Source organism: Dipodomys merriami, unplaced genomic scaffold, assembly GCF_024711535.1.
Source record: "Dipodomys merriami isolate MVZ:Mamm:240054 unplaced genomic scaffold, mDipMer1.0.p SCAF_25, whole genome shotgun sequence".
Taxonomy (NCBI): domain Eukaryota; kingdom Metazoa; phylum Chordata; class Mammalia; order Rodentia; family Heteromyidae; genus Dipodomys; species Dipodomys merriami.
In genome coordinates this window covers 18584263-18611601 of record NW_027203937.1, presented here as the reverse complement: position 1 = coordinate 18611601, position 27339 = coordinate 18584263, and the positions used below count along the sequence as shown (strand labels likewise).

At 39.9% G+C, this 27339-nt stretch overlaps 1 protein-coding gene across 4 annotated transcripts in view; it reads left to right on the top strand.

Moving 5' to 3' along the window:
* The window catches only part of Nup98 (nucleoporin 98 and 96 precursor), a 127629-nt gene that overhangs the window by 45261 nt on the left and 55029 nt on the right, over window positions 1–27339 (top strand). For all 4 annotated transcript variants that reach the window (XM_070035134.1, XM_070035133.1, XM_070035131.1 and 1 more), the window contains exons 11-16: window positions 4396–4491; window positions 8262–8402; window positions 16217–16350; window positions 18573–18760; window positions 21119–21235; window positions 23815–24110. In XM_070035134.1, coding sequence (XP_069891235.1) covers window positions 4396–4491; window positions 8262–8402; window positions 16217–16350; window positions 18573–18760; window positions 21119–21235; window positions 23815–24110 — 972 coding nt within the window. The remainder of the gene's footprint in view (window positions 1–4395; window positions 4492–8261; window positions 8403–16216; window positions 16351–18572; window positions 18761–21118; window positions 21236–23814; window positions 24111–27339) is intronic.

Below are 27339 nucleotides of genomic sequence, written 5' to 3'. Positions count from 1 at the left end.
TACCCATTCATAATCTTATTTGGGTTCTCATTTCCCTTCTCACTCTATCAGTACTGGGGTTTTCAGCCCAATCTTTGTACTTGCTGGATGGATGCTCTACTTACCTCTTGATTGATCCATACCTCTAGGTCTATTTTGGTTTGTTTTCTCCTTTGTATTTTTTTTTTTTTTTTGGTCGGTCGTGGGGCTTGAACTCTGGGCCTGGGCGCTGTCCCTCAGCTCTTCAGCTCAAGGCGAGCGCTCTACCACTTGAGCTACAGCGCCACTTCTGGTTTTCTGGTGGTTTATTGGAGATAGGAGTCTCACAGTCTTTCCTGACCGGGCTGGCTTTGAACCATGATCCTCAGATCTCAGCCTCCTGAGTAGCTAGGATTACAGGCGTGAGCCACCAGCACCCGGCTTCTCCTTTGTATTTTTGAGATAAGATTTCTCAAACTTTTCTGCATAGGTTGAACCATAATCTTTCACTCTGAGCCTCCTAAATAGCTAGGATTATTGGCATTAGTTCCCAGCTTGATTTGATTTTTATAACTCCTTTTACCCTTAGTAACGATTACAGTTCTACTTGGAATTTTTTCTGGTTGTACTCTTTTGAAAAAAACAGCTTGAGGTAGTGAACTTGGTTAGTATGGGTAGAATAATCTGATTTGTGTACTTGTTACTTCTCTATAAAACCAAGAAGAGAAAGGATTAAATTGGTGTTTCTCAACTTTTTCTATTAAAAAAAGAAATCATTATTGGGCTGGAAATGTGGCTCAGTGGTAGAGTGCTTGCTTTGCATGCATGAGGCCCTAGGTTTAATTCCTTAGCACCACATAAGTGGAAAAAGTCGGAGATGGAGCTACTTAAGTGATACAGTGCTAGTCTTGAGCTGAAGAGTTGAGGGATATCACTAAAGCCTAGAGTTCAGGCCCCAGGACCGACAAAAACATAACAAAAATCATTATTCTTCCTTTCTCAGTAGAGTCTTTGTGGACCATTTTTTCTTATAAATTTGTTTTTTCTTGAAAACTTCTGGAGATAGGGTTTTACTATGTTGGTCAAGCTAATTGAGTTTCTGGATAAAAGTGATTCACAGCTTGTATAACTATAATTGCAAGTACATATCATCATGATTAGCTAATGTATTTATTTATTTTTGGGTCTAGTTGTGGGGCCTGAACTCTGGGCCTGGGCGCTGTCCCTCACCTCTTCAGCTCAAGTTTAGCACTCTACTACTTGAGCCACAGCGCCACTTCCAGCTTTTATCTTTTTGCTTATGTGGTGCTAAGGAATTGAACACAGGGCCTCATGCATACAAGGAAAGCACTCTACCACTGAACCACCTTCCCAGCCCCCTGAAATTTTAATATAGCAAAATTGTTTATCTTTTTATGCTCTGAATCTCTTCAAAGAACCATAAACCATTGCAATCTGAATTTAACCCTTAAGAACTAACTTTCATTCCCCTTGAAAATGCATTGTTTCATAAAGGCTTTATAACATAATTTTATATTCAGAATTAAATGTTATTTGCATCTAACTAGTGTACTTCATAAAAATAAAATAAGATTTACTTTTTTTTTTTTTTTTTGGGGTCCCGTCGTGGGGCCTGAACTCTGGGCCTGGGCGTTGTCCCTCAGCTCTTCAGCTCAAGGCTAGTACTCTACCACTTGAGCCACAGTGCTACTTCCAGCTTTTTTATTTCCTGCTTATGTGGTGCTGAGGACCTCATGCATGCAAGGCAAGGGCTCTACCACTGAGCCACCTTCCCAGCCCAAGATTTACTTTTAAAATACATTTGATCCTATTTCATGTCGGACAAATATATTCACACTCATGCTCACTGACCTCATGCTCACTGACTTGAAAGTTAAAAGGTCTTACCTCGATCTTACTAGCGTCACTTGCATGCTGAATTTGTATTAATTTTAATTTATAAAATTAAAAAAAATACCAGTTGATAAACTTGTCAATAAAAATGGAGGAAATGTGTGGTATAAACAGTGTAAGCTGGGACTTAAATCCCTTCTATGGGTTTGAGCTAGTTCATGAGTTTTCTGCTATAACAAGGCTGTTGAGGTCCTTGCTGGTTAGATTTTTTTACTCAAAAAGAAAAAGGAATGTCTCCAAGTACATCTTCTATTTGTTATTTTTTCCTTTAATGAAAGTTGATTGTGCTTGAGTAGGTATCGCTTCATTTTTGTGGCGTAATTATTAGCACAATTTAAGAAAAAATTCTTAAATAAGATTTTTTTGACTAGTATACATTATCTATGTACAAGGGAGATTTCATTGTGATTTTACCATGCATATATATTATAAATTCCAATCAGTCCTCCCCTTCTTAGATGAGATAGAATCTGGTTCTGTAGCCCAGCAAGACTGGAACTCAAGATCCTTTTATCCCTATTCTGCCAAGCCTACCTCAGGAAAGATTTAGTGAATATATGAATCAGATGTGTTAAGATTAAGTCAGATTACTTGTTTTAAAATTATATGAAATTTAATTCTGAATTTTGTATTAGCCTTTTTCTTGACCTATTTCATTAAAATCTTCAGTGTTTCGTTTGGGGTTTTTGTTTTTTGTTTTGGTCAATTATGGGACTTGAATTCAAGACTTTGAGCACTGTCGCTGAATTAGTGCTCTACTGCTTTATGCCCAAGGGTTAGCACTGTACCACTTTGAGCCACAGTGCCACTTCAGGTTTTATGGTAGTTAATTGGAGATACAAGTCTCATAGACTTTGCTGCTCGGGGTGGCTTTGAACTGTGATCCTCAGATCTCAGTCTCCTGAGTCCCCTAGAATTATAGGTGTGAGCCACAAGCAGACCTCTTGGTACAGGGGCTCATTATGTAGCCTACTAGCTTGGAACTCTCAGTCTCTCTGCTTCCCTAGACCTGTAATAGGTATGCAGCCATCAACCCCAGTTTCCTTGAAAGTTTTAATGACTTCGTTTTACAATTAGGATTTTCTGGCTATTGATGATGTTCTTGTAGCATGAGAAGTTAATAGTGTATCAGTTGTACTGTTAATATTTACTTTCAAAAAGAACACTGAAACTTTGTGGATACATCCCAACAAAAAAAATACAGCAATACAATGAATTTTTAAAAGGAAATTACAAGATTTTCTCTAAATGTGATGCTTTGCTCTATTTCCCATCTTTCTTAGTAGAAGAAATCATTCAAGTTATTAATAGGTTAGCCTCTCTTTTTAGTATTGATTAGCTGAATCCTTGAGAGTTCTTATGAGTTTATGATGATGTCATCAAAGCTCCTTGTGTGACCAGCCATTTTATCTGTGTCAGATTTATGTAGGTAGTATTTTGTATAGGTCTTTTAAAAAAATTGTTGTTGCTGCTTTTTTTCAGGGTGGGTGCCAGTGCTGGGGCATGAACTCAGAGCCTCTCAGTCTCATTTGGTTGGCCTTTTTGTTTACACCTGGCATTTTCCGACTTTACCCATACCTCTAATCTGTCTCAAGCTTACTTCAAACTGATCCTCTAGATGTCAGCACCCTGACATGATCCACCAGCTCTCAGCTCTGTTGAATTTTTTTTTTTTTTTTTGTCGGTTGTGGGGCTTGAACTCTGGGCTTGGGCGCTGTCCCTGTGCTCTTCAGCTCAAGGCTCTTGAGCCACAGCACCACTTCCAGTTTTCTAGTGGTTTATTGGAGATAAGAGTCTCATGGACTTTCCTGCTCAGGCTGGCTTTGAACTGTCATCCTCAGATCTCAGCCTCCTGATCCTCAGATCTAAGCTTCTTGAGTAGCTAGGATTACAGGTGTGAGCCATTGGCGCCCGGCTATCTTTTTTTTCATTTTTTTTTTTTTTAATTTTTTTTTCCTATTGATTTTTATAGATAACTTTTTTTTGTGTGTGGTTAATTTGGTAGTTAATAAGGAGTCTCACAGACTTTCTTGCCTGGGCCAGCTTTGAACCACTCAGCCTCTTGAGTAGCTAGGATTACAGGCAAGAGCCACTGGAATCTGGCAGTTTTTGCCTTCCTTAGCTTCAGTAAAATGTGTGTGTGTGTGTTTGTGTGTGTGTGTGTGAATTTAAGGAGGAATGTGCTTTTCTTTCTACTTGGAAATTAGAAGCATGCATTGAGTGCTTAGAGTCTTGAAAGAAGCACTAATAACTCATGCACATTAATATTGGATATTCTATATTCTGAGTTGAATTGATACTTCAAAGCTGATTGTCATTAAGACAATAATAAAATTTATTTTCAAGTGTCAAATTTTTTTAGAAGTCAAAACTAGTCTATAATTTTAGGGTTCCTAGATATTACTATTTATAAGTAAAAAAGATATAAAACCTTAAGGTTAGTCTTCTTTGTTTTAAAATCCCTTGTAGAGAAAATTGAGAGTTGTGTTAAAAGTTTAGTCACTCATTTCTTTTTCTTCTTAGGTTTTGGCACAAATACCAGTGGGAGTAGTATTTTTGGAAGTAAACCAGCACCTGGGACTCTGGGAACTGGTATTGGTACAGGAGGATTTGGAACAGGTAAGGAACTGCTATCATGAGTTTTAGGAAGTAATGCATTTGTAAGCGCCATTTGATCATCTCAGAAATAAAGAGGCCTAAATTTTCCTTTTTTATTTTTTATTTTTATTTTATTTTATTTATTTATTTTTTTGGGTCCAGTCGTGGGTCCTGAACTCTGGGCCTGGGCGCTGTCCCTCAGCTCTTCAGCTCAAGGCTAGCGCTCTACCACTTGAGCCACAGCGCCACTTCCGGCTTTTTTCTTTTTGCTTATGTGGTGCTGAGGAATCGAACCCAGGGCCTCAGGCATGCAAGGCAAGTGCTCTACCACTGAGCCATCTTCCCAGCCCTAAATTTTCCTTTTTGAAAAAAAAATGATTTTTAAAATTTAAATTAAATTTAATTTTTAAAAAGAAGTTGGACTACCTTGTTTTGTTTTCACTGCAGTGCTAAAAACTGAACCCAGGCTTTCACATCTGATCTACATGTGCCCCCTATTACTGAGTCAAATTTCCAACCCTACATTTCCTTTTTTTTTTGGTGGGTCACGGGGCCTGAACTCTGGGCCTGGGCGCTGTCCCTCAGCTCTTCAGCTCAAGGCTAGTGTTCTACCACTTGAGCCACAGAGCCACTTCTGGCTTTTTCTGCTTATGTGGTACTGAGGAATCGAACCCAGGGCCTCATGCATGTGAGGCAGGCATTCTGCCATTGAGCCATCTTCCCATCCCCTGAATAATTATTTCTTAGTATACTTGAAAATAAGTTTTTCCTGTTTTAAATAATTGTAAGAGTGAGAGTTATATAGTGGTTGTTGCATTGCATACAGTTAGGATTGTTTAGGCATATAATTTACCTGCCTTTGTAAGTCATCTGGTAATTGATGTGATCATTTCCTGCTAGTTTCTGATTCAACTGTCCAGTTAATCTGGTCTCTCTGCTTCTGTGATTCAATCAATATACCATTTTCTTAGTAAAAGGTTTCTCTTGTACCATGATTTGTAACCTTTCAATTTCTTTTCTAAAATTAAAGATACAATAGGCTGGGAAGGTGGCTCAGTGGTAGAGCACTTGCCTTGCATGCCTGAGGCCCTGGGTTTGATTCCTCAGTACCACATAAGCAAAAAGAAAAAAGCCGGAAGTGGTGCGGTGGCTCAAGTGGTAGAGCGCTAGCCTTGAGCTGAAGAGCTGAGGGACAGCACTCAGGCCCAAAGTTCAGGCCCCACGACCAGACCCAATAAATAAATAAATAAATAAAATTAAATTAAAGATACAAGTGCTAGTAAAATGTTTAAAGTAATTATGGACAGTTTCAGCTTGTTTAGTGAAGTAACAAATATTGAAAATTTAGCATTTATCTTTTCAGACCCCTTTCTAGTTTCTCAAACATGTTTACACACAAATATTTGTATATGTGTTTTATACACAGGTTTTATAGTAATATTCTTAAACAAAACCCTACTCTACATGAGTGATCCACATATCCATACAGATACATGTACATGCTCACACACATGTGTGAGCGCACACACAATGTATATAATTTTTACAGTCATTTATTTGGTTCCAGTACTGGGGCTTGAACTCTGCCTCATACCATTTTCTGCTCCAAGATGTCATTTTGTCACTTGAGCTACACCTCTACTTTATGCTTTGTGTTCATTAACTGGAGGAAATAGATCTTTAGCTTTTTCAGCTAGGGCTGATATTAAATCTCTATCCTCAGATCTCAGCCTCCTTGGTAGTTAGTATTACAGCTATTAGCCACCAGCACTCAGCTTTAAAATTTTTTTTTTATTTTTGTGGTTACAGGAATTGAACCCATGTTTTCATCCTAGTAGCTAAAGCTTGCTGCTACAAATCTAGTTTTTGTTGTTGTTGTTGTTGTTGCAAGGAATGCACTCTATCACCTGAGTCATATTACCAGACATTTTTGCTTTATATCTTGCATAGGGCTTCATGTTTTTGCCTGGACAAGACTGGACCCTTGATCTTCCTATATACACTTCCTTCAAATGTTGGGGTGACTTGCACATACCACCATGTCCAGTTGAGATGAGGTCTCAATGATTCTTTTGTCCATTCTGGCTTTGAATCTCAATTCCCCTTAAATAGCTGGGAGCCACCATAAGAAGCCCCTACTACTCTCATTTTGCAGATGAGAAAAACTGTAGGTTTGATAATTAGATCAGTGTCACAAATGTTGTTAATGGTAGAAATGAAGTTCAAATGTAGATGTTTCAGACAATAATATAATCAAAACTGCTATTCTGCAGTAAAACAGATTCCCAAAGAACTAAAACATCAAACAATTCTTTTTTTTTTTTTTTTTTTTTTTTTGGTCCGGTCGTTGGGCCTGAACTCTGGGCCTGGGCGCTGTCCCTCAGCTCTTCAGCTCAAGGCTAGCGCTCTACCACTTGAGCCACAGTGCTACTTCCGGCTTTTTTCTTATGTGGTGCTGAGGAATCGAACCCAGGGCCTCAGAGCCTCAGGCATGCAAGGCAAGCGCTCTACCACTGAGCCACCTTCCCAGCCCCAAACAATTCTTTTTAAATTTCATATACATCAAAATATCCAGCTGGTTCAATTACAATGTCATCTTAATCGTATCATATTATGAAAATTAGAATACTACACATATTTGGAAATACCACAAGGAATCAATCCCCTTATACAACTAATATAATAACATTTTAAAATCCTAAAACAAAATCTGATTTAGCTAAATAAGCTCCTTTTACAAAAAACTAAAATGTTTTGTAATTCAAATCCCAGTACCATCAAAAGGAGGAAGGGAATAATAGTGTCTATCAGGCATATAAACTAATATTTAGTATTTTATGTACTGTACATCTTCTAAAAGATATTCATGTTTATTTTAATCTTAGGATGTGTTCTGGTTGAGGAAACTGAGATGACAAAGATTTTTGCCTAGGATGTGTGTAATTGTTAATTCCAGTAATGAAGTTGGCATTTGTAATACTCTTGTTTAAATGACTAGTTATTACAAAGTTTCCAAACACATTTTATTTTATTTATTTATTTTTGTCAGTCGTGGGGCTTGAACTCTGAGCCTGGGCAACAGGCTGTCCCTCAGCTCTTCACCTCAAGGCTGGCGCTCTAACACTTGAGCCATAGCGCCACTTCCAGTTTTCTGGTGGTTTATTGGAGATAAGAGTTTCAGGGTAGCCAGGTGCCAGTGGATCATGCCTGGAATCCTAGCTACTCAGGAGGCTGAGATCTGAGGATTCTGGTTCAAAGCCAGCCCAGGCAGCAAAGTCCGTGGGACTCTTATCTCCAATAAACCACAGAGCAAACTAGAAGTGGAGCTATGGCTCAAGTGGTAGTGCTCTAGCCTTGAGGTGAAGAGCTGAGAAGGCGCAGCGTTCAGGCCCAGAGTTTAAGCCCCATGACCCACAGAAAAAAGAGTTTCAGGGACTTTCCTGCCCAGGCTGGTTTTGAACCACAGTCCTACTATCTCAGTCTCCTGAGTAGCTAGGATTGCATTTTATTTTTATCAATCGTGGGCCTGAACTCTGGGCCTGAGTGAGCGCTGTCCCTCAGCTCTTCAGCTCAAGGCTAATGCTGTACCACTTGAGCCACACTGCCACTTCTGGCTTTTTTCTGCTTATGTGGTGCTGAGGAATAAAACCAGGACCTCATGCATGCAAAGCAAGCACTCTACCACCGAGCCACCTTCCCAGCCCCTGCATTTTATTTTTAAGTAGCTGATTTCTGGCAAAATATTCAAAGAATCTTCTGTGGTGCTTTATTCTTTACTCTTGTTTCCATAGCTCTTGGTCCTGGACAGGCATCTTTGTTTGGGAACAACCAACCTAAGATTGGAGGGCCTCTTGGTACAGGAGCCTTTGGAGCCCCTGGATTTAATACTACAACAGCCACTTTGGGCTTTGGTGCCCCCCAGGCTCCAATAGGTAAGTGTCAGTCACTTCAGAAGGCTTTACTCACCTTATGTCTTGTTCATACATACTTCACTTGCTGACTTTAGTTTTCCACCTGTTAAATCCCTACCAGAGCAATGTGTATGTACACATTGTTAAACAATCACTTAGTATAGAAGGGCTTGGATCCTGCCCTTCCCTTTTGTCCCAATCCTAGGCCTAGTCCTTCAATAAAACCACTTTTAATTCATCTGCTATATAACTTAAGCTTATATAGCGAAATGATTTATATATTCCTATGTTTTGTTTTATTAACTTATCATGGAAGATGGAAATTTGGCTTATCACCTCTGCCTTTTTATCTATTTAAGTGTTTGTGCCTTCCTAGCTTTTGCATCTCCTTTATTTCTAATTTACAAAAATTAACTTAGTTTTTTTTTGGGGGGGGGGTCCGGTCATGGGGCCTGAACTCTGGGCCTGAGTGCTGTCCCTCAGCTCTTCAGCTCAAGGCTAGCGCTCTACCACTTGAGCCACAGTGCCACTTCCGGCTTTTTTCTTTTTGTTTATGTGGTGCTGAGGAATCGAACCCAGGGCCTCAGGCATGCAAGGCAAGTGCTCTACCACTGAGCCACCTTCCCAGCCCCCTTAACTTAGTTTTTTAATTCAAATATGGTTTAATAAGAAAACTGTTCTATTTGAAATGAAAACAGTATCACCTGGTATAAACTGTGAGACAGAAGATTGAAGGAGAGAAATGAGTTGATTTCTCTGCTGCTGAATTTTCATTTGTTATACTATCATGATATGTGGTGAATATTTGAAAAACTTCTACACGTTCGAGCTTTGTATGTCCTATAATTTTTTATTTTATATATATGTCTCTGTGTGTGTATATATATATATACATGCACATATATGCATATATGTATATATGCACATATATACACGTTTTTGGGGGGAGTGTGCTAAGATATGAACTGAAAGCCTTGTACAGAATTCTGGACTGGTGCTCTTCTCACACCCCATCGTGTACTTTACCTAATTTAATCAACTAGGTGATGGTGTTTCTTGTTACCTTTGTCAAATTAGGAGGGTATAAGTAAGTGTCTTTCCTTCCCTTTTCTTTTCCTTCTTCCTTTCCCATCTGTCTAGTTTTATCTTGATAAAGTTGATATGTTCTCTCTTGTAATTATTAATGTTTTTCATTCTTTGGTTAAAGATTAAAAGTTTACATGAACTCAGCATATTCTTCTGAAAACATCTCTGCCTAGTCATGTATACCTTCCTCTTACAGCTTTTCCCCCTGAAATAGCTATTCTTTTACCCCTTTGTGTTAGCAAACCAAACCACTTGCTGGTACTGGGGCTTGCTCTTTCACTTAATGCTGGTGCTCTGCCATTTGAGCCATACCTCCTCTGCTTTTTTCTTTTTTCTTTTTTTTTTTTTGGGTCCAGTCGTGGGGCCTGAACTCTGGGCCTGGGTGCTGTACCTCAGCTCTTCAGCTCAAGGCTAGCGCTCTACCACTTGAGCCACAGTGCCACTTCTGGCTTTTTTCTTTTTTTTGCTTATGTGGTGCTAAGGAATCGAACCCATGGCCTCAGGCATGCAAGGCAAGCGCTCTACCATTAAACCAACTTCCCAGCCCTCATCTTTTTTTGTTGTTGTTGTTGTTGATCTTGGGGCTTGAACTCTGAGCTTGGGTGCTGGCCCTGCGCTCTTCAGCTCAAGGCGAGTGCTCTACTGAGCCACAACACCACTTCCACTTTTCTAGTGGTTTATTGGAGATGAGTCTCCTGCCCAGGTTGGCTTTGAACCGTGATTCTCAGATCTCAGCATCCTGAGTAGCTAGGATTACAGGCATGAGCCCCCAGCACCTAGCTGCTTTCGTCTTTTTGTTGGTTAATTGGGGTAAGAGTGTCATTGATTTGTCTGCCTGGGCTGGCTTTGAACTTTATTTTCAAATCTCAGCCTTTTGTGTAGCTAGGATTATAGGCATAAACCACTAGTTTATATCACCTTCTTAATTATTCCAAATTGTTTAGAACTTTATCCAGATACATCATTTTCTTCTGCTTGCCCCCGCCTTCCCCCCAGTTTCTTCTCTTTCTATGTCTCACTGGGTTTGATCTTAGGGCTCCCAAGCTTCTTAGGCAGGCAGTCTTGACAGTTAAACTATCCCTCTGGTCCCAGATTTTGCACTTTTTTTTGGGGGGGGGGGTCCAGTCGTGGGGCCTGAACTCTGGGCCTGGGTACTGTCCCTCAGCTCTTCAGCTCAAGGCTAGCGCTCTACCACTTGAACCACAGCACCACTTCCGGGTTTTTTCTTTTTGCTTATGTGATGCTGAGGAATCGAACCCAGGGCCTCGAGCATGCAAGGCAAGCGCCCTACCACTTAGCCACCTTCCCAGTCCAGATTTTGCACTTTCTATACCCTCTTTTTTTCATACAGTAGTAAGGACTCTGATAAGGCCTTTAGCATTATACCAGAATTCTCCTCAAGTTCAGTCATAACTGCAGTGTCTTGGACTTTTTTCTCTTTATGAATTTACTTAATGTTCTAAAATACATCTTCATATGGCATATATATGAGAGGTAAACCGAATACGTAACTGATTAAAAATACTTTGTTCAATTTGTTTTATAGAATTTGAATGTGAAAATTACCCTTTTTTTGGGGGGGGGGGGTCTGGTCGTGGGGCCTGAACTAGGCCTGGGCGCTGTCCCTCAGCTCTTCAGCTCAAGGCTAGCGCTCTACCACTTGAGCCACAGCGCCACTTCCGGTTTTTTTCTTTTTGCTTATGTGGTGCTGAGGAATCAAACCCAGGGCCTCATGCATGCAAGGCAAGCACTCTACCACTGAGACACCTTCCCAGCCCTTTTTTTTCTTTTTTAAAATAATTTTGTGTCTGTTGATGTGTGTTGTACAGAGGGGCCACCATTTCATAAGTTGGGTAATGAGTACATCTCTTTATTTGGACAATGTGACCTCTTTATTACAATTTTCCCCCTCCCATCCCTGCCCACAAGTTATAAGGTCTTTCCCACATAACATGATTGCTTTGTTCACTCTTCTTCCTTTTCTGTGCCTTCCCTTTAACTCCCAAAAAGAAAAAAAAAATTACCCAAAGTGAAAATAACACAGTCACCACCACTACCAACTAAAAAAAAACTGTTTCCTTTTCCTGGAGTTTGTTTCAATAAATAGTATTTTAAATGTTCAATAAATAGTATTTTAAATAAATAGTATTTTAAATATTTTAAATAGTAAATTTAAATGTTTAAATTTTAAATAGTATTTTAATTTTGTGTTCTTCCCCTATGGATAACCTCCTTTTAGTCTGATTGTATATAAATGCCTAGAAACCTATATAGGTTATATCTATTTTAGATCTAGTTTCCATATAAGAGAGAAACCATGTATATCTCTCTGAGCTTGGCTTACCTCACTTAATATGATTTGATCTAGGTCCATTCATTTTCCTGTAAATGATACAATCTTACTCTTTCTAATGGATGAATAAAATTCCATTATGTATATCCCACATTTTATTAATCTACCCTTCTGTTCTAGGGAATCTAGTCTGTTTCCATAGCTTGGCTGTTGTGAATAGTGTAGCAGTGAACATAGTGTACAAATATCTTTACCATATTCTGACTTGTAATGATCTGAATAGCTGCCCAGGAGTGGTGTAGCTAAGTCATAGGGAAATTTTAAAACAGCTTTTTTTTTTTTTTTTTTTTTTTTTGCTGGTCTGGACCTTGAACCCTGGGCTGGAGCCACTGTCCCTGAGTTTCTTTTGCTTAGGGGTAGTGCTCTTAATAGTTTATTGGAGATGGGCCTGTCACAGACTTTTCTGCTCAGGCTAACTTCTAACCCTGATCCTTAGATTTCAGCCTCCTGAGTAGCTAGGATTATAGGTGTGAGCCATCCTTCCTTGGCCTATAACAGCTTTTGGAGGAACTTCCAAGCCATTTTCTAGAGTGGCTATACTAGTTTAATTCTCACCACACATCCCCACCAACATTTTTTTGTTCAAATTCATGATGATGGCCAATCTAACTGGCATGAGATAGAATCTCAGAATTGTTTTGGTTTACATTTATTTCCTTTATGGCCAGGAATGTTGAGCATTTCCTAATATGCTTTTTACCACTCGTACCTCTTCTAAGAAGTCTCTCCTTTACTCCCTTAGTATTTAGTGATTGATTTATTAGCTTTGGGAGGGGTTAATTTCTTGAGCTCCTTGTATATTTTGGATATTAGGCCTTTGCTTGATGTATTGCTGGTTAAGATCTTTTCCCAGTTTGTTGGCTGTCTTTCTAGTTTAGTAACTATGTCCTTAGCTGTTCTGAAACTTTTTATTTTGATGTAGTCCCACTTACATTCTTTCCTAGCTGTTGTAGCTCTAGAACTCTTCTCAAAAAATTTCTGCCTACACCTATAAGCTCTAGTGTTTCTCCTGCTCCCTCTTGTAGTAATTTGCAAGTTTTATATCTGACGTTGAGGTCTTTGATCCATTTTAAGTTGATATTAGTGTATGGTGACAAACAGGGATCTACTTTTAGTTTTCTGCATAAAGATGTCCAGTTTTCCCAACACCAGTTATTTTTCTTTTTTGGCGGGGAGAGGGGTCCGGTCGTGGGGCCTGAACTCTGGGCTTGGGCGCTGTCCCTCAGTTCTTCAGCTCAAGGCTAGCGCTCTACCACTTGATCCACAGCGCCACTTTCGGCTTTTTTCTTTTTGCTTATATGGTGCTGAGGAATCGAACCCAGGGTCTCAGGCATGCAAGGCAAGCGCTCTACCACTGAGCCACCTTCCCAGCCCCCAACACCAGTTATTGAAGAGGCTCTCTTTTAAAACACTACGTAACATTGGCTTACTTATCAGATATCAGATAAATAAAGGTATATGTTATTTCTGTGTCTTCTAGTATGTTCTATTTATCTTCAGGCCTGTTTTATGCCAGTACTAAGCTGTTTTTGTTATTATAGCTTTATGGTAGAATTTAAATTCCTGAATTATGATACTGCCAGCATTATTTTATTTTTTTTTGCTTAAAATTGCTTTGGCTATTCAAGGTCTCTGTTGTTCCATATGAATTTTTGGATTGCTTTATCTCAATAAAGAATGGTATTGGTATTTTGATAGAGAGTTTGTTAAATTTGTACATCATTTTCGGCAGTATGACCATTTTCACAAATTTTTACCTATCCATGAACATGGAAGGTCTTTCCATTTCCTGATGACATCTTTGATTTTTTTCTTCAATTTTTTTTTTTTTTTTTTTGTCGTGAGGCTTGAACTCTGGGCCTGGATGCTCTCTCTGCGCTCTTCAGCTTAAGGCCAGTGCTCTACTACTTGAGCCACAGCATCACTTCCAGTTTTCTAGTGGTTTATGGAGATTAGTTTCACGGGCTTTCCTGCCTGAGCTGGCTTTGAACCACGATCCTCAGATCTCAGCCTCCTGAGTAGCTAAGAGTACAGGCGTGAGCCACAGGTGCCTGGCTCAAATTTTTATAGTTCTCGCACAAAAAGATCTATTAGCCAAAGTTTTCTATGATTATTTTGTTTTTCCGTTTTATAATTTATTCAGTTTCAGATCCTAAAGTTTTTATTATTCTTTAATTTTTGTTTTTATACTTGGAGAGGAAATTAGACTGAATGGTCTTTATTTTTCCTTCTATATTTAAATAAATATTAAATATAAATAAGGAACAGCTAAGAATGTCTTGCCCATTTTTAGCATACAAACAAAATTGAGATGACCTACTCAGGAGACTGAGATAGAGGATAATGGTTTGAAGCCAGCATGGGCAGAAAAATGTAAGACACTCTAGTCTTTTAACCACTAAAAAACTATAAGTAGAACTGTAGCTCAAGTGGTAAAGTACCAGCTTTTAGTAAAACAAAAACAAAAAAAAAAACAGTAAAAACGTGAGGCCCTGAGTCCCAATACCAAGACCTAAAAAATATTTAGAAAGGTCTATTACTCAGGACTGACCCCAGGTATTTGCGTAGGCATGTATCCTACAACCAAGGGGCTCCTACAGCCCTTAAAACCTTTTTGGAATTCTCAGTTACTAAATCAAATGTAGTTTATTGTTTACTTCCAATAAAAGTAGTCATTATAATTTGTAATAACTATATAATCCAGCAAATTGATTCATCTTGATTTTTTATTTATTTGTTTATTGATTGATTGATTGATTGTCAGTCATGGGGCTTGAACTCTGGGCCTGGGCGCTGTCCCTCAACTCTTCAGCTCAAGGCTAGTGCTCTACTGCTTAAGCCACAGCACCACTTCCAGCTTTTTTGCTTATGTTGTGCTAAGGAATCAAACCCAGGGCTTCATACATACAAGACAAGCACTCTACCACTGAGCCACCTTCCTGGCCCCATTGGCCTTGATTTTTAAAATAATAATTTCTAAATCCTTATTATTCAATCCTTTAATTTGCATTTTCTGCTTGGGGAGCAGAATTTTTTTTCCCTCTTTTTCTGTTTCTTCCTACTTCAACCTGGTTATATTAAATTCCTTGCTAAAACTTCAAAACAATTCTTTATTACCTATACATGCAGTAAACAATTTGAAGTGTTCCTTTATAGTTCCTTTTTTTTCTCTCTCTCTTTCCTTTTCTTTGTTTCTCTCCCCAGTTCTCCTCTTGACTTTGTTTTTTTTTTTTGTTTTTTTTTTTTGGTTAGTCGTGGGGCTTGAACTCTGGGCCTGGGTACTGTCCCTCAGCTGTTCAGCTGAAGGTTAGCATTCTACCACTTGAGCCTCAGCACCACTTCCAGTTTTCTGGTGGTTTATTGGAGATCAGAGTCTCACGGACTTTCTTTCCTGGGTTGGCTTTGAACTGTGATCCCAGATCTCAGCCTCCTGTGTATCTAGGATTACAGGCACCAGGCTTTGCTTTACCACTTTAAGCCACAGAGCCACTTCAAGGTTTGAGTGGTTAATTGGAGATGAGAGTCTTCTAGGGGACTTTTCTGCCTTGGTCTGTCTTTGAACCACGATCCTCAGATCTCTCAGTCTCCTGTGTAACTACATTTGTAGATGTGAGCCACCAGCACCTGGCAGACTTTAACATTTTTTATATAGTTTGTCAGTGATAGTGAGGTATGTATGAAGCCATTCTTCCGGACTGTTCTAATTTGCACTTACCAGATTATACTGACAGTGAATGCTTTGTTAATTATTTGTAATATCTTATGAGATGGTTCTTTATGTCTTTGATTGGTTTCATTTAGATCGTGATTGTTTTAAACTTACAAAAGGGTTACAATTACATAGTCAGGTAAAAAGTACTTTTTTTGTGTGTGTGTGTCGGTTGTGGGTCTTAAACTCTGGTGGTTTATTGGAGATAAGAGTCTCATGGACTTTCCTTCCCCCAGCTGGCTTTGAACTGCCATCCTTAGATCTCAACCTCCTGAGTAGCTAGGATTACAGGTGTGAGCCACCAGCACCTGGCCAAAAGTTCATTTATTTTTGGATAGTGTTACTATTAGTTGATTTTTTTTTTTCAGTTTGCTTCTCATTTTTCCTAGTAATGACATTGAGATCTCTCATTTTTAAGATTTATCCCAAAAAGAGAGTTAAATTCTCTGTTTATGTTGAATCCTTTGACTAACATTGATTTTTTTCCCCTTCTTTCTCCCCCTCTCCATCTCTTTCCCTCCCTTTCTCTTTTTTCTCCCCTCTTCTCTTCCTTCTTTCCCTCCTCTCTTACTCCTGCCTTCTCTTCCTTTCCCCTTCCCTCTCCCTTCGATCCTGTCCTCCACTCTTCTTTCCCTTCCCCTTTACCTTCCCGTTATTTCCTCCTTTTCCCTCTTCTCTCTCTGAAAGCTTTGACAGATCCAAATGCTTCTGCTGCTCAGCAGGCTGTTCTCCAGCAGCATCTCAATAGTCTAACATATTCACCTTTTGGAGACTCTCCTCTCTTCCGGAATCCCATGTCAGACCCCAAGAAGAAAGAAGAGGTAAATTCATTCTTTCTGTCTTTGATTTAGAGGAATCTAAAAGAAAAGTGTTTTATCCATCATTGCCATAGAAGTGCCATGGTTAATAGCACTTCTAAGTAAAGTGTATTCTATATAGTTCTAAGTAAAGTATATGTTATATTAGAGCACTGCTATTGTTTTGTTTTGTTTGTTATAGGACTGTTGTTTAATCTTAGGATATCTTGCTTGCTAGACATTACTCTACCGCTTGCATCTGTGAGCCACTGTGCCGATTCCAGTTTTCTAGTGGTTTTATTGGAGATAAGAGTCTCACAGACTTTCCTGCCCAGGCTGGCTTTGAACCATGATCCTCAGATCTCAGCCTCCTGAGTAGCTAGGAATATAGATGTGAACCACTGCACCTGGCTTTAATTAATTTTCAAAAGACCCATTAAAAAATGCTTTTCACTAGGCCAGAAAACAAATTATTTTTGCTGTATCAATGAGGCAGAATAACAAACAGTTATTTGACTGGATGTCAAGGCTCAGGGTTTTCATCAGCCTTAAAGTAAAACAGGTATTTTCCTTTAATAGTTAAGTAAACTAAGGTTGAGAGAAGCTGAATTGTTGATCATGGGGCCTGAACTCTGGGCCTGAGCGCTGTCCCTCAGCTCTTTAGCTTCAGGCTAGCAGTCTACCACTTGAGCCAGAGTACAACTTCCAGCTTTTTCTGCTTATGTGGTGCTAAGGAATTGAACCTAGGGCCTCATGCATTCAAGGCAAGCACTCTACAACAGAACTATATACTAAGCCTAGTAATAACATTATATTTTGGTGCTGGTCCTAGGGCTTGAACTCTAGGCCTGGTTGCTGTCCCTGACTTTTTTTAAGGCTTACCACTTGAGCCACAGCTCCATTTTTTACTCTTTGGTGGTTAATTAGACATAAGAATGTCAGTGAGACTTTTATTTACAATAAACTACTCAGAAAAGGCCAGAAGCGGTGCTGTGGCTCAAGTGGTAGAGTGCTAGCTTTGAGCAAAAGAAGCTCAGGGACAGTGGTCCAGGGTTGAAGCCACAAGGAACACCCCCCCCCAAAAAAAAATAAAGTATGTATTAAAATAGTAAATTTAAACCTCAGCTTCCTGGGAGAGATATAGATACTTAGGGCAGGAGGCCAACTCAGGCAAAAAGATAGTAAAAATTGTCTCAGTGAGCCTGGTATGGTGGGATATGTCCGTAATCTCAGCTACACAAAGGGCTGTAGGTGGATTATTATTCTGTGCTGTCCCCAGCCAGAAAAATGGTGCTGTGGCTCAAGTGGTAGAGCGCTCACCTTGAGCTGAAGGGCTCAGGGACAGTTCCCAGACCCAGAGTTCAAGCCCCACGACTCAACAAAAAAAAAAAGGCAGGGGAATGGCACATATGAAAGAGTGTTTGCCTAACAAAGCATGTAGTACTGAGTTCAAATTCTAGTACTGACAAAAAAAACAAAATGTAGCTGGGCCCAGTGATTCAAACCTGCAATCCTAATTACTCAAGAGACTGAGATCTAAAGATCATAGTTCAAAGCCAGCCCAGGCAGAAAAGTCCTGAGACGCTTATCTCCAAGTAATTACAAAAGCTGTAAGTAGGGGCTAGGAAGGTGGCTCAGTGGTAGAGTGCTTGCCTTGCATGCATGAGGCCCTGGGTTCGATTCCTCAGCACCACATAAGCAAACAAACAGAAAAAAGCCGGAAGTGGCGCTGTGGCTCAAGTGGTAGAGCGCTAGCCTTGAGCTGAAGAGCTGAGGGACAGTGCCCAGGCCCCATGACCGGACCAAAAAAAAAAACAAAAAACAAAAGCTATAAGTAGAGCTGAGAGACAGTGTACCCAGGCCCTGTATTCAAGCCCTAGGACTAGCACAACAAAAAAAATTATATATGATATTGGTAAGAGCATAGGCATTTGGGTGATACTGGTGATTGGACGTCAGAAGGTGTATCCTTTAACTTTGATATGTATAGGGCAAAACACACTAACCAAAGATACCAAATTGTAAATGATCACAGAAAACAGTCATTACTGGCAAAAGAATAATAAATTGTGATAGACTTTATATGCTAGTCATCATTATTTAAAGTGAATATATAATTTTATTATATACTGTTTAGGAAAACCAGTTAGATCATCTTCAAAAATGCTGTAGAAACATTGTAGAGATACAATTAATTTAGTTGTGACTCTACTAGCTTAAATTTTTTTTCATGCTTTGTTTTTCAGAGATTAAAGCCAACAAATCCAGCAGCCCAGAAGGCTCTTACTACACCTACACATTATAAACTGACACCTCGACCTGCTACCAGAGTCCGACCAAAGGCTCTGCAAACAACAGGCACATCCAAATCCCATCTGTTTGATGGGCTTGATGATGATGAACCATCCCTTGCGAATGGAGCATTCATGCCCAAGTGAGTTTGTTTGTTAACATAAATATTGGTACAAACTAAATATAAAATACTACATAATTGTTTCTTTAAATGTACTATGGAACTTATGAAGCCCAAGTTAGCCTTAAATCTCAGATCCTGGTGTGTCAGCCACTCAAGTGCTTTGATTATAGGCTCTTATACCAGCTTTGTTTGTGTGCCCATACCTGGGCTTGGATCCAAGACTTTACACTCTCACAGCTGCAGGTGCTTTAACACTTGAATCCCAACCTCCATTTCTGGCTTTAAGGTAGAGATAAGAATCTCTCAAACCCCGCTTTCACTGTATTTGTTGTTGGTATAATTTGTGGAGGAGAAGGGAAAAAACAAATCGTTTAAATAGCAATACAGGTGGACCCATTTCAACAAGGAAATGTACAAGTTATGTCGAAAACGAACTCATTAAGCATTGTTGCCTCCTCCTTTGTTTCCCCTTCCCCTATCCCTTCCCATCTGGCCTCCCCACCCAAAGTTGTAAAGTTCATTTTTCAACATAACTTGTACATAATGCTTGATAAGAAATGTACTCATTAGGGCTGGGAAGGTGGCTCAGTGGTAGAGCGCTTGCCTTGCATGCCTGAGGTCCTGGGTTCGATTCCTCAGCACCACATAAGTAAAAAAGAAAAAAGCCGGAAGTGGTGCTGTGGCTCAAGTGGTAGAGCACTAGCCTTGAGCTGAAGAGCTGAGGGACAGCACCCAGGCTCAGAGTTCAGGCCCCACGACCGGACCCAAAAAAAAAAAAAAACAAAAGTACTCATTATCTTGCCCACGTAATTGTAACTCCTCTGTACAGTATTTTCACACACACACACCCAACAAAAAAGAATCTTAGATTTGTCTGCTCCAACTTGCTTCAAACCTCAATTCTTAGAACTCATCCTCCTCAGTACCTGGGATTGTAGGCGTAAGCCACTGGTGCCCAGCTTCATTTTATTTGAGTTTGAAAATGCAAGAGGTCTTGGAGAATAAAAATAGTTTAGTTCTTCCCAGAAACAATCATAATTACATAAAGTACTTGGTGAATAGACTTACAGTTTTACTTCTTATATATGTTTTATTATTATTATTTTTGTGCTTGTACTAGGGCTTGATCTCAGGTCCTCTAGCTCTAACTTGGCTTTTTATTGCTTTAGGCTGGCTCTCTGCCACTTGAGCCATAGTACTACTTCTGGCTTTTTCTGAGTGGTTTATTTTGGAGATAGTCTCACAGACTTTCCTGAAATGACATCAAACTGAAATCCTCAGATCTCTGCCTCCTGATTAGCTAGTATTACAGATGTAAGCCACCAGCATCTGGCTAATGTGCCCTTTTAATATTTTTTTTTGTCAGTTATCTTCCTGTAGACCATAAGCTCTACATAGATAAGGATCTTTAATTTTTTTCCCTGTAATTTAAATGCCTAGAAAGATTTCCTTATCTTAGTGATTAATGAGTATTGAACACAACTGGGCCTTATGAAATATACTTGCCAGTAGAGCTAAACAATAGAGAATCTGCCTTTACTTCCACAGGTACTCATTGAAGAGAGCGCCTTAAAAATGTGATTAGAGGGCTGGGAAGTTGGCTCAGTGGTAGAGTGCTTGCCTTGCATGCCTGAGGCCCTGAGTTCGATTCCTCAGCACCACATAAGCAAAAAGAAAAAAGCCGGAAGTGGCACTGTGGCTCAAGTGGTAGAGTGCTAGCCTTGAGCTGAAGAGCTGAGGGACAGTGCCCAGGCCCAGAGTTCAGGCCCCACGACTGGACAAAAAAAAAAAAAATGTGATTAGAGCCAGGCGGTGGCTCAAGCCTGTAATTCTAGCTACTTAGGAGAATGAGATCTGAGGATAGCATTTGATAGCCAGCCCAGGCAGGAACATCCTTGAGACTCTTACCTCCAGTTGACCACCAGAAAAACCTGAAGTGGCACTGTGTCTTAAGTGATAGAACACTAGCCTTGAGCTGAAGAACTCAGGGACAGCACCCAGGCCCAGAGTTCCAGCCCCAGGACCGACAAAAAAACAAAAAAAAAAAAACCAAAACAATGTGATATCGCTGGGCCCCGGTGGCTCACGTCTGTAATCCTAGCTACTCAGGAGGCTGAGATCTGAGGACCATGGTTCAAAGGCAGTCTGGGCAGGGAAGTCTATAAGATTCTTATCTCCAATTAGCCACCAATAACCAGGAAGTTGAACTGTGGTTCAAGTAGTAGAGCACCAGCCTTGAGCTGAAGAGCTGAGGGACAGCACCCAGGCCCAGAGTTCAAGCCCTACAACCAACCTCTCCCCCCCCCCCCCCCCAAAGAAAAGGTAATTATCTAAAACCAGATCACTTTGAGAAATTTTTTTCTTTTCTCTTTGTAGGAAGAGCATTAAGAAATTAGTTTTGAAGAACCTTAACAACAGCAATCTCTTTTCTCCTGTTAATCGTGATTCAGAAGATCTAGCTTCACCATCTGAATATCCAGAAAATGGAGAGAGGTAAAATGAATTCTGTTGAGTTTTTTCTCTTAAAGAGCACTCAGATTTAGCATGCTAAAACTCTTTGCCAGCTCTAGGGCTTGAGCCTTTTCTGTGCTGAAGGTTAACACTCTACTAATTGAGCCACAGTGTCACTTTGGGCTTTTTCTGCTTATGTAATACTGAGGAATCAAACCCAGGGCTTCATGTATGCAAGGCAAGTACTCTACCACTAAGCCACATTCCCAGCCCTTTTTTTCCTTTTTGGCAGTATTAGAGTTTGGATTTGAGCTGGGAAGGTGGCTCAGTGGTAGAGTGCTTACTTTGCATGCAGGAGGTCCTGGGTTCGATTCCTTAGCACCACATAGGCAGAAAAACCCAGAAGGGTGATGTGGCTCAAGTGGTAGAGCACTAGCTTTGAGCTGAAGAGCTGAGGGACAACTCCCAGGCCCAGAGTTCAGTCCTCAAAATTGGCAAAAAGAAAAAGAGTATGGATTTGAACTTAGTGTCTACACTTGATAAGCAAGTGCTCTACCACTTGATCCATGCCCACAGTCTTTTTGTCCCTTCCATCTCCCACTAGTTGTATAGTTCATTTTCAACATAGTGTTTAGTGAATACCATTACTGCATTTGTTCACCATTTCTGTGCCCTCATAACCCTCCCAAAGACATAAATGAACAAATAAGACAAAAAAGAAAATAAAAACAGCAACAAAAAAAAAATCCTCTTTCCTATTTCCTGGAGTTCATTTCAGTAAATATTATTTTGTATGATCAGAGGCACATAGGCATTGTGCCTTGGTGTTCCTCTCCTAAGAAGAGTATCATCCTTTGATCTCACTGTATGTGAATGCCTAGAGTCCTGTATCCTTTATCATGCTCCATTGTATTTTAGATCTAGCTACCACATGGAGATTCCAGCCCTTGGTTTTTGTTTTGTCTTGTTTTGTTTTTTGGTCAGTTGTGGAGCCTGAACTCTAGGCCTGGTCGCTGTCCCTGAGCTCTTCAGCTCAAGGCTAGCACCCTACCACTTGAGCCACAGCACTACTTCTGGCCTTTTCTGCTTATGTGGTGCTAAGGAATTGAACCCAGGGCCTCATGCATGCTAGGCAGGCACTCTACCACTGAGCCACCTTCTCAGCCCCCCAAGCCCTTGTTTTTAAAAGAGATCTGAACGTAAAATTTTATGAAACTTTATGAAGATTAGTGAATGTTCCATAGAAGTATTACTGCTTAGAGGCATCTAGCCGTAGGTGTATATTTTTGCTTATCACCTTGAGTCATACCACCAGCCTCTTTAGTACTTTGAACTTTAAAGTATTTGGAATTCTGGTTTAGTTCTGCAGAACTATTTTGTATATACCTGTATTGTTTTAGACAGGGTTGTAACACATTGGACACTTCTTACTTTGGTAAATTATATTTATTTTGTCTGTGATGATTACTAAAATAATAGCCAAATTAAAAAATTAATATAGTGTTTATGGGCTGGGAAGGTGGCTCAGTGGTAGAGTGCTTGCTTGTATGCCTGAGGCCCTGGGTTCGATTCCTCAGCACCACATAAGCAAAAAGAAAAAAGTCGGAAGTGGCACTATGGCTCAAGTGGTAGAGCACTAGCCTTGAGCTGAAGAGCTGAGGGACAGCGCCCAGGCCCAGAGTTCAGGCCCCACGACCAGACCCCAAAAAAATTTTTTTTAAATTAATATAGTGTTTATAAAGAAGAAAGTCCTTTTATTAGAAGTTCATTTACTAGCCAGGCAATGATGTCTCAAGCCTGTAATCTTAGCTACTCAGAAGGCTGAGATCAAGGATTATGGTTCAAAGCAAAGTCCATAAGACTTATTTCCAGTTTGCTACCAAAAAGTCAAAAGGGGGTCTGTGGCTCAGGTGGTAGAGTACCAGCCTTGAGCAAAAAAGCTAATAAGCATGAGCATGAGACTTTAAGTTTAAGCCCAGTACTAGCATACAGTCAGACAAAAAGATATAGAAAGAAATTTGTTTAATTAGAAATAGATTCTTTCTGCCTTACCCCAGAGAGAATTATAGTCATCAAAAAACAGACAATATATACTCTGAAGGAATAAGGTAGAGGGAGTAACAACCCATATATACTAGTGGGAATTTAAATTACTGCAATCACTGGAAATTAGTGTGAAGATGCCTAAAGAAACTGTTACTTAGAGCTTTGCAATGTTAGGATTTTATTTTTCTGTGCCTTATTTTCCTTCTTAGAAAATAGAGATAATGGGCTGGGAAGGTGGCTCAGTGGTAGAGCGCTTGCCTTGCATGCATGAAGCCCTGGGTTCGATTCCTCAACACCACATAAGCAAAAAGAAAAAAAGCTGGAAGTGGTGCTGTGGCTCAAGTGGTAGAGCGCTAGCCTTGAGCTGAAGAGCTGAGGGACAGCACCCAGGCCGAGTTCAGGCCCCATGACCGGACCCCCCCCCCAAAAAAAAAGACAATAGAGATAATAATTATGATCTATTTCACATGATTATTATGTGTTAATTTTAATATATGAAATTACAGACTAATGCCAGATATTCAGTAAAGGTAACTTTATCATTGTTATTACTACTTTTTTCTCTTCCTTTTCAGATTTAGTTTCCTGAGCAAACCTGTTGATGAAAACCATCAGCAGGATGGAGATGAAGATTCTCTTGTATCCCATTTTTATACTAACCCTATTGCCAAACCAATTCCTCAAACTCCAGAGAATGTTGGCAATAAACACAACAGCAACAGTGTGGATGATACCATTGTTGCACTGAACATGCGAGTTGCTTTGCGAAATGGTCTAGAAGGAAGTAGTGAAGAAACTTCCTTCCATGATGAGTCACTGCAAGATGACCGAGAGGAAATAGAAAATAATTCTTATCATATGCATCCAGCAGGTCAGAGCACATACTTCTTACACATTTGGAATATGTTTAAAATAATGTCTTTAGCTGGGAACCTATAGCTCATGCTTCTAATCCTATCTACTTGTGGCTGAGATCTGAGGATCTAAGATTTGATAAACAAGTCTATTTTTTTCCCAGTCCTGGGGCTTGAACTCAGGGGCCCAGGCACTGTCCCTGAGCTTCTCTGTGCTCAGGCTAGCATTCATTCTATCACTCGAGCCACAGCATCACTTCCAGCTTTTTCTCTCTATTTTGTACTGAGGAATCAAACTCAGGGCTTCATGCATTCTAGAAAAACACTACCACTAAGCATATTCCCAGCCCCTGTGAGATTCTTATTTCTAGTTACCTAGTGAAAGCCAGAAGTTGAAATGTGGATTTATTGGTAGAGTTGCGCATAAAACCCAAATGAGAGCATAAGGACTGGAATTCAAGCTCCCCAGTAAACGCACGAATACAAAAGTTTATCTGAGTTGTCTTAATTACATATTTATCACTTTAGAGAGGAAGTTCAGGTTCATGTGACTTTTGCCCTTAGTAGCAAAAATTTCTTGAAATAAGACTTCCACAAATTTGACCTCACATCATCATATACAAAGGAGCACATTGCTTTCTAACTTGTATATGTATATTATAGCTGAAGAGCACTTCATTTTCAGAAATGGAGTGGCCTCTGCATTTCAGAAACTAGCTATAGACACATTTTTCATTTGATAAAAGTCAAGCAAAATCTGAAGGCCCTGAGTTCAAGCCACAGTACTGCCACAAAGGAAAAAATGCTGTTTTTAATTATCTTAAGAGTCAGTAGCCCATTTTATAGCTGAAGGAACTATTCCTAATTTTATAAATTAAGATGGATTACTCATTACATTCTAAATTAAAATAAGAATGCTAATTATGTTCTTCTCTGTAGTTTAAAGTATTTGATAAGAATGATTACCATGTATTACATTGAAATAGTAACTGTTGCTGTAATTATTTAATGACCCCAGTTCTATACATGCTCTCAAATACCTAAACTACGAGTTGGGGTGTCTTCCATCTTTTGCATTTTTTTCTGTCTGTATGCAGTGTCTCATTTCGGTTTAAATAAAGGCCATTACTTTTTTTTGATTATTGGGGTTGAACTTGGTCTGGGCATTGTCCCTGAACATTTTTGCTTAAGGTTCACACTCTTAACACTTTGAGCCACAGCTCCGCTTCCGTTTTTCTGAAGATTAAATGGAGGTACAAGTCTCATGGACTTTCCTTTCCAGGCTGACTTTGAATCATGGTCCTCAGATCTCAGCCTCCTGAATAGTTAGTATTATAGGCATGAGCCACCAGCACCCACTCTTTCTTTTTCTTTTTTTAACTGAGATAAAAATGTATAGGTAAGGAATGCATCAATTTTAAGTGGTTCATTTCAGTTAATTTAGACCCCAAATAAGATAAAAACCTCTTTCGGTCTCATAGATTTCTTTGCCTATCTTTGACTTAATGTAAATGCATTCATACTACAAAGACTCTTGTTTGTTTGTTTTAGATGGGGTCTTGCCCAGGCTAAGCTTGAACTTCTGGTTTCAAGTGATCCTCACCTCAGCTTCCTCAGTGCTAGGATTACAGGTGTGTGTAACCACACCCAGGCATATTAAACTACACTCAACCATATGTTATTTCTTTCCTTTCTCTTTACTACTGGTGCTTCATCTCAGGACCTCGATACTAGGCAAGCACTCTACCACTTGAGTTATGACCCTAGTCCTTTTTTTCCCTGCGAGTACTAGGGCTTGAACTCGGCTGGGCTCTCTATACCTGAGCTTTTGTGCTCAAGGGTAGTATTCTTCCACTTAACCAACTTTTGGCTTTTTTAGAGGTTAATTTATGATAAGAAACCTTCCTACCCAGTATGGCTTTAGATAGTGATCCTCAGGTCTGACTCCTGAGTACGTAGGATTATAAACCTGAGCCACTGGCCACACAACTTTATATATTCTTTGGACTCAATAAATTTTAATGAAATTTCATTTGAGTAGCATATATTGATGGTTGGTTCCTTTTCATTACTTTGTAGTAATTCATTATATAAATATGGTATATTTTATCCTTTCTCTGTTAATGAGCATTTAGGTTGTTTTGCAGTCATTATTGAAATGTAAATTTTTAAATTCAGTTATTTGTTTCCTTATAGATCTTCTGGTGCCCTTAGAAATAATTAAAAATTGCAAGTGGTAATATTGGTGAATGTTTAACCAAGTAGATTTGTTACAGTTATGCCTTTGTTTGTTTGTTTTGTTTTGTTTTTGCCGGTCTTGGGGCCTGAACTCTGGGTCTGGGCGCTGTCCCTCAGCTCTTCAGCTCAAGGCTAGTGCTCTACTACTTGAGCCACAGAGCCACTTCCGGCTTTTTCTGCTTATGTGGTACTGATGAATCAAACCCAGGGCCGCATGCATGCAAGGCAACCACTCTACCACTGAGCCACCTTCCCAGCCCCTGTCTTTGTTTTTAAATACCCAGGTAATGCAAATTGTTTGCTGCCTCCCACTTGTACTCTTACAACCTCTAACCCATTCCAATAAAAGGTGTGTGTGTGTGTGTGTGTGTGTGTGTGTGTGTGTGTGTGTGTGTGTGTGTGTGTGTGTGTGTGTGTGTGTGTGTGTGTGTGTGTGTGTGTGTGTATAGCTTGATCCACTTAAAGAGTGTGTGTGTGTGTGTGTGTGTGTGTGTGTGTGTGTGTGTGTGTGTGTGTGTGTGTGTGTGTGTGTGTGTGTGTGTGTGTGTGTGTGTATAGCTTGATCCACTTAAAGATGTCTACCTACAGATGGGACAGAGGGCAACTAAAACAAGCCCACTAAAGATTCTTTTTTTGGGGGGGCGGGCGGTCGTGGGGCTTGAACTCTGGGCCTGGGCGCTGTCCCTCAGCTCTTCAGCTCAAGGCAAGCGCTCTACCACTTGAGCTACAGCGCCACTTCCAGTTTTCTGGTGGTTTATTGGAGATAAGAGTTTCATGGACTTTACTGCCCTGCCTGGGCTGGCTTTGAACCGCAATCCTCAGATCTCAGCCTCCTAAGTAACTAGGATTATAGGCGTGAGCCACCGGAGCCCAGCTCACTAGAGATTTTTGAGTTCTTTAATTTTCTTTTTCAACGTTTTCTATGGGACTTCCTAAATATATTATTTTTTATATCACTAAAGTACAGCTGTTACGCTAGGGAAGATTATTTTTCACCCTGGAGTTTAG